The 11,348-nt window shown below is 37.8% G+C and overlaps 1 protein-coding gene across 1 annotated transcript; it reads right to left on the bottom strand.

Moving 5' to 3' along the window:
- Nucleotides 1-4,156: 4,156 nt before the first annotated feature.
- Nucleotides 4,157-10,275, bottom strand: LOC133542902 (C-C motif chemokine 22-like). Its single transcript, XM_061887154.1, has 3 exons — nucleotides 10,186-10,275; nucleotides 9,981-10,095; nucleotides 4,157-5,829 (listed from the first exon to the last, which is right to left on the bottom strand). Exons 1-3 carry the CDS (start codon nucleotides 10,262-10,264, stop codon nucleotides 5,691-5,693), a joined length of 333 nt encoding a protein of 110 aa, XP_061743138.1. The 5' UTR covers nucleotides 10,265-10,275; the 3' UTR covers nucleotides 4,157-5,690.
- Nucleotides 10,276-11,348: the final 1,073 nt, after the last annotated feature.

Here is an 11,348-nt window from a genome sequence, read left to right as displayed (position 1 = left end):
CAAATATATTGTACATACAAACACACATATACTAACACAACACACACCGTTACTCATACATACAAACGTCCATACATTGGTACCTACGCTCCCACATACATACACAAATACATTACATACCTACATACTCCAAGTACATCCATTCACGGTACGAACATACATATACTGTACATATACATTCACTGTACAAACAAACATACCTATACTGTACATATACATTTACTGTACAAACAAACATACCTATACTGTACATATACATTTACTGTACAAACATTCATATACACATTCTGTTCATATACAAGTACATATACATACATACACTCATGCACATAATCATGTTTCATCAAACATATATCAACGCTGTTGCCCTAGGGTAAACTGGGTAACACAAGGCATATTGACAGAGCTTCAACCATTGTTACTATAACAATCTACAAGATTAATATAGGTTGCCTCTCTCTCTTCACTTTCATCTTTCGGTATTCCTTCTTTTTTTTTTCTTTTTTCTTTTTTTAATTTATTTATTTATTTTTTTATTATCTTTCTAGCTATCATTATGTATACGTATCGTTGCATTTGAACAACTTTATTGTTGATAATAGAGGTAAACTATTGGTTTTGTTCATGATCAATAGCGCTTTTTCTATTGGTATTTGTATTGCTCCAGTTTTAGTGTAAAAATGCTCACTGTCATTACTATATTATTTATTTCACTAACTGCTTATTTGCTATCACTTTTACGATCATATTTGTACATATTATGTATGTGCTGGTGTTGTTTCTATTGTTGTTGTTGTTATTGTTGTATTTGCTGTTGTTGTTTTTGTCCCTCTGTCTAATCCCCCTCTTATCCCCACAATTTCCCCCTCTGTCTTCCTTTTTTTCTCTTTCTATCCCCTCCTGCTCCGGCCCGGCTGCACCAAATGATAATATAAATACATGTATTAAAGTCACATTCAAATAAGACAACAAGAGAAGTATCCTACACTTCTCTTTTGTAAAGTAAATCTGATCAGCCGATATGGGCATCTACGTCAACTATATGATTTGCCTGAGAAGCTGGACAGGACAAAAAAGAAAAAAAGAAGAAAAAAAAAAGAAATATATGTAGTGTTCATTGTATGAGGCAATGCAAATTACACAATAAAAAAACAAACAAATAACGGTTTAAATTGGTCCAGATTATTAGGGACTGTTATTACTGACGGACAGGTGTCGCGGTGTGACTGCAGCCAAGTACGTAAGAAAACCCTCGTCTCTATGGCAATGTTTCTGTCGCGTTTACTCATTTTCCGCTTTTCCACTAACGCCGGGGTAGGCAACCCAGAACGTTGAAAGAGCCATTTTGGACCCAAATAACAAAAATTGTCTCTGTTTGGAGCAAACGGCTTCGGAAGCTGCCGGAATGCTCGTCTCCCCGGCCCGTACTCTTTACAGCGGCGCCAGGGGAGGGAGCGGGAGAGAGACAGTGAGAGAGAGAGAGAGAGAGAGAGAGAGAGAGAGAGAGAGAGAGAGAGAGAGAGAGAGAGACAGAGAGAGAGAGAGACAGAGAGAGAGAGAGAGAGAGAGAGAGAGAGACAGAGAGAGAGATTGAGAGAGAGAGAGAGAGAGAGAGAGGGAGAGAGAGAGAGAGAGAGCAGGCGAGTGAGCAAGGGAACGAGTGAGTGAGGAACAGTGCGTGCGGTAGAGATGCGCGGATAGGCAATTATATCATCCACATACGCGTCACCATAATCGTCATCCACGACTGTACCCGCCTGCCACCCGCCCACTGAATTACATCAGAAGTCGACCATCTTCACCACCCTCAGAGCTATTTATTACTTTTTCACAGAGTAATGTAGTCAATTGGAGCCGCTAATGTTCTCGTGACTTTTCAGCATCGTTCATCCAGATGTCAAGAATATGGGTGTGCTGTGAAGCCATTGCCTCTGATTCCTTCGACAACATATACGGACCAATTGTTGGTCCGGCAACATGTTATGTGCAGCTTCTGCAATCACACGTGTGAGGTTGAAAGGCATACTGGGTGATACAGAGTACACTGATAGTTGTGATATAAACAACTTTAACACTTACTAATATGCGCCAGGCTATGAAGCCACACAATACAAGATTGACAAACACATTTCGGGAGAACATCCTCACAGTAACACAACATAAACGCAACACAACTAATACCCACAATCCTTTGTATTCATGACAATCCTGAATATATTTTACACCCCCACGCCCCCAAATCCGCCCACCTTACCGACACACGTGGGGGACGGGGGATTTGGGGTGTATAAAATAGTCAGGATGTGTCATGAATACAAAGGAATTATGGGTATTTGTTGTGTTGCGTTTATGTTGTGTTACTGTGAGGATGTTCTCCCGAAATGTGTTTGTCGATTTTAATTGGTGTGGCTTAAAAGCGTGGCGCACATTTCTAAGAGTGTTAAAATTGTTTATATCACAACCATTAGTGTACTCTGTGTCACCCCAGTATGCCTTGCAGTCGTGTGCATGTTGTCACGCAAGCCAGACACAACCTAATGCAGGACTGACAATCAAATCATCTATGTAGTAGAAGGTTATGTAGGCAATCGCTTCATAGCACACACAGATACATAATGTCTGATTGACTTCTTCGCTTCATGACACGGATCTCTAATGGCTCATTGAATTGCAGATTAATCCGATCCCAGAATCATGTACATCAAATGTCTCCGGATGGTTCAACCGCCACCTGCCCGAATCTAATTAAAGTTTATTTTTTCGTCATGTCAACCGCCCTACCTGCGGTTTACCCTCGGACTCCGCAGATGACACCGCAAACCGCGCATCTCTAGCGTGCGGGTCTGGTGGAAAAGCGTAAAAACGTTTCTCTGCTTGCATCACCCAAGTGACGTCAATGTTTGGCCCGCGAGAGCCATATATCACACCGTGATTGGTAGATTCCTTCAGCTCCGCACACAACGCTGTCAAGCGCCATTCATAAAAAACTTGCGGGCCGCACTAACATTAAACTTTCATATTAAGGTGGGGGCCGCAAAATAACGTCTCCGCGTGTCTGAGACCCCTGTACTAAAGGGTTGCGTGTAGTAAAACACGTGTAAACTTGAGAGTACACGCAAAGGTAATTTACACTGAGGATTGTGTCTCTTAAATGAGCAAAATAGAGAGTGTAGTCCATTTGGCATGTCTGCCTTCATGAATATGCAGAACATTTAGTGATCATCAGAACACCCACAATAAGCTACTGGGAGGAGGTGATGCAAATGTAATTTAATATCATAGCAGTGTGATTTATCGAGACAATTTAAAAAGAAAATACAACCAATAATGTCATTTTTTTGTGGTCCACTTTATTTAGAAAAATATCAAAAAGTATCAAAATATATTTTGGAACCGATACCAAAATATTGGTATTGGGACAACACTAGTACTCGCAATTTTTTTGTGTGGACACGCTGTTAAGGACTTAATATATATACTAGTAGATCTAGAACATAATTGTGACAACATCTTTTAAAACATGTTACATTTTTTGTGTTTTTATTCTGGCAGGGTGTTCCAGATTGTTTAATTCTAATATAATAGTGTTACTGTCAGTTGAATAAATTACTGGGTTGCAACCACGTGACCAAGAGGTCTCCTGACATACATTCAATAAGGCCACTCTTTCTTTATTTTTAGCAGCCCATATGTGGACATATTTTAAAGGTTTTGTGACAAATATACGAGCCAGTTATTTAAATAAAAAAAATAATTGAATGTGATGTAGTAAAGCCAAACAAACTTAAAGGCTCTTTGAAATAAAAATTATCGCCCAGTTAGGCAGCTAACAATGTTGGTAATGTGGATTCTACTATTCCGCCTATAAAGCACTCTAAAAAGTCACTTTAGAAAACACTAACAATGCTCTATTTAGATGCCGTGACCTGCATATCAACCAAGTATTAGCGACATTCTCACTGAAGGTATTAACATCGAGGAACTACTTTTCTGGCATAATGATGCAGCGCCTTACTCATTTTTCGTCTAGCACACTGGCGAAGAGCAGTGACAAAGATGACTAAACGGAAAAACAAAAGGAATTCCTTGTGATTATGAGATTATTAAAAAAAATGTACAAAAGTAATAGGAATAATATTTAATTTATTATCACCAAGTGTTCACTACAATTACGTGCGGTCTTTGACTCATTTATTGTGACAGCAGCAGTCATCAAATCAGGATGTGGAATCCATCATATATTACCATCATATAATAACTGAGTCATTTATTGGCAGTTTTGTCTCCTCACAGTGTATTAAAATGTCACCTAATGAAACATTCCTATCTAAATGAATATCCAAAACAATACTAACAAGTAGCAAAAATATTTGCTCCTGACACAGGTGATGTTACGTCATATACAAACAATGTACAAGCAGTATTCACAACAGACACACATTAAAAAAAAAAAAAACATGATTAAAATACAAAAATACACATTGGATAGGAAATGTAATAAAAGCATAACAAAGCATTACAAATAAAAAAACGAATATTTCTGAAACAGTGTGAGGCAAACCTACAGCACAAGGGCGGTCCAAAGTGTGGCTCTGGGAGCTATTTATTATTGGTCTTCAACATATTGCAGCAGTGAAAACATTCCATCATCTTCCGCTTATCCGACGTCGGGTCGCGGGGGAAGCAGCCTAAGCAGGGAAGACCAGACTTTCCTCTCCCCAGCCACTTCGTCCAGCTCTTCCCGGGGGATCCCGGGGCGTTCCCAGGCCAGCCGGGAGACATAGTCTTCCCAACCTGTCCTGGGTCTTTCCTGTGGCCTCCTACCGTTTGTACGTGCCCGAAATACATCCCTAGGGAGGCGTTCGGGTGACATCCTGACCAGATGCCCGAACCACCTCATCTGGCTCCTCTCGATGTGGAGGAGCAGCGGCTTTACTTTGAACTCCTCCCGGATGGCAGAGCTTCTCACCCGATATTTTAGGTGGAGGAAACTCATTTCGGCCGCTTGTACCCGTGATTTTGTTCTTTCGGTCATAACCCAAAGCTCATTACCATAGGTGAGGATGGGAACGTAGATCGACTGGTAAATATAGAGCTTTGCCTTCTGGCTCAGCTCCTTCTTCACCACAACAGATCGATACAGCGTCCGCATTACCGAAGACGCCGCAACGATCTGCCTTTTGATCTTACGATCCACTCTTCCCTCACTCGTGAACAAGACTCCTAGGCACTTGAACTCCTCCACTTTCCCGGCGAGAACCATGGACTCGGACTTGGAGGTGCTGATTCTCATCCCGGTCGCTTCACACTCGGTTGCGAACCGATCCAGTGAGAGCTGAAGATCCTGGCCAGATGAAGCCATGCACCCTCAAGGACCCTGCTGAGAGTAAAGAGCTGGTCCACATTTCCACGACCAGGACCAGGAGTGTGATCCCCGATAGTTGGAACACACCCTCCGGTTCCAACAATCCAGAGGTACCGCCCCCAATGTCCACATGTCTACATTGTCAGATATTCCGCTAATTATATTTTTCACTTTTTAACACAAAGTCAATATGTTTTGTTCAGGTACAGCAATTAAACATTTCTAATGTACAAAATGTTTCCTACAGTTGTTTTAACCACCCCCTGGTCCTCATTGTAGAGCAGACAGAGCATTACGCAAAAACTGACATGAAGGAACTTCCTCTTCACAGGACTTCAACAACCCTATGTTTTATACAGCATTCCGGTGGAGATGGGTTGTTGCCTGATGATTTTTCCAACAGATATTTTGTCCACACCCAGCTGGGGTCGAGGCAAACACTTTTACCGTTCACTGTTTTGACTCTGAAAAGAACAAATGCGCAGATTAGTTGTGAGACATTGTGTTCTCACTTTGGTACTGTTTGGTTGCCCATTCATTTAAAAGCAGGTTGTTTATGGTTTTTCTTGCCATGATTGTGTCCATTTTGGCAATTTATCCAGAATTAGTTTTTGGTCCTTTAAAAACTACACTTTAAACTAAATAACAGTAATTAGGATAACTAATAATTTAATTAGGGTTGTTTTGCATTTTAATACATTCATGAGTTCTTGTTATACGCTTTCATCATTTGTAGATGTGTAAGTATACAAACAAACATACAAGGGAAAACATTCTTCAAAACAGCGCTCACATTTACAACAATGCACATTCCTTTATTTTATTTGTATTTAAACATTGAAACATACTATAAAATATATCGTTTACATGTTTTTTTTTTTTAATTCCGTCATTTTTCAATCAATACATATACTTTTCTTTGCAAATTTAAAAAATGCTAGACATTTTATACTGTCTTACATTACATTTGATTATTATTTTAAATTCAGTCTCGGCAAAAGGGTCTGCAACTTTGAACATAAAAAGATAGAAGGCTTACATAAATACCAGGGGTGTCCAAAAGTGTGGCCAGGGGGTAATTTGTAGCCAAAAGCCTAATCCAAAAATACAATTCAACAAGAAAGCCAAAAAGCAAATGCATTTGTTTTTAAATTTATGATTAGACGTTATTTTTTAAATCCACAGATATGAGAAACAATTAAAACAAATACTTAAGTTGCACTTATACAATTTGGTTGAAAATATATATAATATTGAATGCATTGATATAATTCTAAATCAGAATATTATGGCAATTAATTCATAATAAAATACACACAATAACATTTACAAGAAAACAAAAACATACAAGAAAAAAAAACGGTATTGTACTTGTAATATCATCTAAAAAAATATATCAATATGAAAATCATTTGTAAGCATATATTTCAAATATTAAGGAAAAAACGTTTGGGGTGATATTTTCTTTGTCAAAATTCTCTTTATAAAGGAAAATTAATTTGGCCAAAAGCAACAATTTTACAAAAATAAAATAAAAGGTAGGATTTCAGTCGCAATATCAATAGAATAAGAACACATACAAAAACAGTGAAATTTAGGGGAAGAAAACCGCAAAACTGAAAAAAAACAAAACAGTATTTTTATGAGAATAGAGTTGAAATATATATATAAAAAAATATGTCCTCTTAGAAACAGGTTTTAATGTTATGAGGAATTTTTTTTAAATTTTTCTCTAAAGAAGTCTTAAAATAATAAGGATCATTCCACATTCAATATAATCAATATACTACAAGTACAATACTCACTAAACAAAAACAAGAAAAACTCCTTAACACTAACAATACTATGAGACAAGACAAGATGAGACAAAACACACACACACGGGCTCAGACACTCTCTGACCATACACCTCTCTCCCAACGCTCTGTGCTGAGGGCATCACTCTCTTTCCTCCTCGTACTTCTTCAGTACTTCTTTTTTAAACAGTGTTTTAAATTGAATCATGCTAGAACACATTTTTAAGTTGTTCCCTAAGTTGTTCCACAGAGTGACTCCACGCACTGAAATGCACATTAATTTTCAAGTTGTTCTAAAAGTACAGTTAATATTTAGACATTTAACATGTGACATTTCAAAGAATTTTGAACAGAAATAGTTCATGCACATTCAGATAAATTCTTCAACATTACAATTAAAACAATTTTGGCCGGGGGCCTGGCAGTAAATATTAATTAATTAATAAGTTAATTAATTAAATTTAAGTACCAATGACTGTCACACACACGCTTGGTGTGGCGAAATTATTTTCTGCATTCGACCCATCACCCTTGATCACCCGCTGGGAGGTGAGGGGCTCAGTGAGCAGAAGCGGTGGCTGCACCCGAGAATCATTTCTGGTGATTTAACCCCCAATTCTACACCTTGATGCTGAGTTCTAAGCAGGGAAGTAATGGGTCCATAGACAATGAGTAAGTAAATAATGATCAAACATGTAATTAAACAACAATTAAAGTTTATGGTTTACATTATGAGCTCGATAAGAGAGTCTAATTTGTTGTAGGGTTTGGGATGTTTATCGAGATTATTTGTGAACACCATTTTTTAAACTGAATCATATTAGTGCACATTGTTTACTTATTTGCCAAATCCATTCCATAATTTAATTCCACATACTTGTATGCTAAAGGTTTTAAGTGTTGTACAGTGTGTTGTACAAAGTTCATATTGTAATTTTTTGCATTTCCATCTGAGAATTATTGAGCACCAATTTTAATTATGATGTTTAAATAGAAAGCCTTCATGCACATAGTGATGTACAGTGAACTGAACACCAGGTGAGGCATACATACTTTTTTTTCATCTTTTATTTTTACTTAATTGTTGACTTAGAGTTACAGCGGAAAAAAAGGGAGTTATTCGCTTTAATAAAAACGTTATCATAATGATATTATGACACGATAAATGTGTCCAAAAACTAAATAGATAGATAGATAGATAGATAGATAGACAGATGGATAGATAGATAGATAGATAGATAGATAGATAGATAGATAGATAGATAGATAGATAGATAGATAGATAGATAGATAGATAGATAGATAGATAGATGGATAGATAGATAGATAGATAGATAGTTCTTTATTGATTCCTTCAGGAGAGATAAAGTTGTTATTAAATAATTTTTGGTCCCATTGCTTTTAACAAAATAAATCAAGTATTGTGAGTGTATATTACCTTTCTGTATTTGTATTTGAAGCAGCAATAGCTATCCTTCATGAAAACATATATTGTATGATCACATTCATTTTGTGTTAAAGTCCAGTTTAGAGAAGTATTGCATCTTGGATACAGTAAATAATCCTCAATATTGGCAGAAACATTCATTTATTTCAATTTCATTCCAAGAAATTAAACAATATTTTTGCATCGGACAAAAAACAGCCACAAACGCTGGCTTACTCTAATAAAAATGCCATGTTTGTTATAAATACAGTTAGAAAAAAAAGAAAAGAAAAAATGCTGGCTTCTGCTGGAGAGACCTGTGTCTACTAGCTTGAGCGCCCCCACTTCTCCCTGTGTGGCGAGTCAGAGTACTGCTGAGGCATTGAACTGCAAGTTGACAATATATCTCTCAATACCTTGAGGCAGATGTATTTGCTGCCTCAAGACCTGCCTTTTCCACGTGGCAACAAGCATGCGCCCCCTCGCACGCATGCCCAATGCACACTGTTCGTAGCCGCGGAGGCACCGTCTGTGTCTGCCTCACTTCTCATCTGCTGGATTGTTTTGATCAGGATACATGGAATTTCCGCGATTTTGACAATGAAAATGATCAAAATATAGAGGAGCCACACCAAAATCACATAAAAAGCATAAACCAAAAGAGAAATATTAAAACTTATTTAATTTTATTACTTCGTTTTGGAACATCTCATGGTTAAGCCACCTTGTGGCAGGTGAGGCACTGCCTCACTTGCCTCCCCTGACAGCACGTCACATTCAGATAAATTCTTTAAAGTTACAATAAAAAAAAAAATGGCCGGGGGCCGGGCTGTATATAGGCGCGCTAATTGACTGAAAGAGCACGCACTTGGTGCGATGATGTCATGTTATCGATAGAAGAATGCATTTTTAGACCATATGATTTGCCTGAGCGACTAGGAGACCCCAAGAGTAAAAAGATGTTGCCTTGTTGCCTTTCCATTAAGAACAATAAATTCGTTTTTAGTATAAGTTTGCTGGTTTCAAGAAATATAAGGGCGAGCGCATATCATTATGTCAAGATATTGGCACTAGCATATACTTCATTTAAGAATATTTTTCGATATATTCAGCAAAAATGTCTCATAATTTTTTTCTACCGAGAAAAATGCGCTTATATTATTAGGGAAAATATAGTTATTTTAAGTTATTTTTGGGTTCATTGAAGTTAGCTAATTTTACTTGCTTTGGAAAGTCTTAACACGCCAAAGGTTGTTGTTTTATTGGCAGATACTTTTTCTTAGTTGTAAAAAAATATCCCTCATATTTGTATTTTTTTTCCTTGTTTTTGAACACTGACTTTTTGCAGTGTGGTCACTCAGAAACAATCCAGTGTGTTTAATATTATACTCACATAATGGCTTTGGGCTTGCAGCTCTTTGATGTTGTTTCTAGATGATGGACATTTTCAAATGGGATACATATTTTTCCGATGCCGGGGCAGCAAACCTTCAACAAGGTGTTTACGACTGGACAAACACATGCACAATTAAAATCACGTCACACACATTTCCACAATTATTAGGATGAGAAGCAGAGAGAAGAGGATTTCATCAGACCTGAACACACGCTGACTTGCAGGAAACACACCAGAGTGAGCAGTACAAGTGTCTTCATGGTGACAGCTGGGTTTCTCATCTTCAGAGGTCTTCGAGTATGGGTGAGCTTCCATGGCTTCCTTTTATATGCTGAGGATGATTTGTCTTCTTAGAGTTGTGGTTTTACCTTCCTCTTCTTTCACCGTGCCTTCTGCTTTCATCTACCAAGAACATGAATTCTGATGAGCCCCATACAAAGAAGATAACGTAGGTTCCCACTGCCGTTACCTTCGATGACAAGCTGTCCCTGGAAAGGAATCGGAAACCAGCTTGTCCATTTTGTTCTTTCTTTTAGTTCATCATTCGTTCCCGTGGTTATAGTACATCTGCCCAACTAACTAGTGCCTCTGATTACATACTGTATAGATACAGTATATGTACAAGCAGCAATGCTTAATTTTGTCAGTGTGACGTTATATAACTAAATTGCTTTTCTGCATATTTTGGTTTCACAGAATAAATGTAATACAAACCCCGTTTCCATATGAACTGTGAAATTGTGTTAGATGTAAATATAAACAGAATATAATGATTTGCAAGTCCTTTTCAACCCATATTGAATTAAAAGCACTACAAATACAGGATACTGTTTTGTATGTTCAAACTCATGAACTTTATTTTTTATTTTTTTTTGCAAATAATAACTAACTTAGAATTTCATGGCTATAACACGTGCCAAAGTAGTTGGGAAAGGCATGTTTACCACTTTGTTACATCATCTTTTCTTTTAACAACACTCAATAAACGTTTGGGAACTGAGGAAACTAATTGTTGAAGCTTTGGAAGTGGAATTCTTAACCATTCTTGTTTTATGTAGAGCTTCAGTCGTTCAACAGTCCGGGGTTTCAGCTGTCGTATTATACGCTTCATAGCGCGCAACACATTTTCGATGGGAGACAGGTCTGGACTGCAGGCGGGCCAGGAAAGTACCCGCACTCTTTTTTTTACAAAGCCACGTTGTTGTAACACGTGGTGAATGTGGCTTGCCATTGTCCTGCTGAAATAAGCAGGAGCGTCCATGAAAAGGACTGCGCGCTTAGATGGCATATGCTGTTCCAAAAACCTGCATGTACTAGAGATGTGCGGATAGGCAATTATATTATCCGCATCACCCAGATCGTCAG

The sequence above is a fragment of the Nerophis ophidion genome, linkage group LG25 (assembly GCF_033978795.1).
Source record: "Nerophis ophidion isolate RoL-2023_Sa linkage group LG25, RoL_Noph_v1.0, whole genome shotgun sequence".
In the NCBI taxonomy this organism is placed as follows: Eukaryota; Metazoa; Chordata; class Actinopteri; order Syngnathiformes; family Syngnathidae; genus Nerophis; species Nerophis ophidion.
This window is presented reverse-complemented; position numbering and strand designations above follow the sequence as displayed.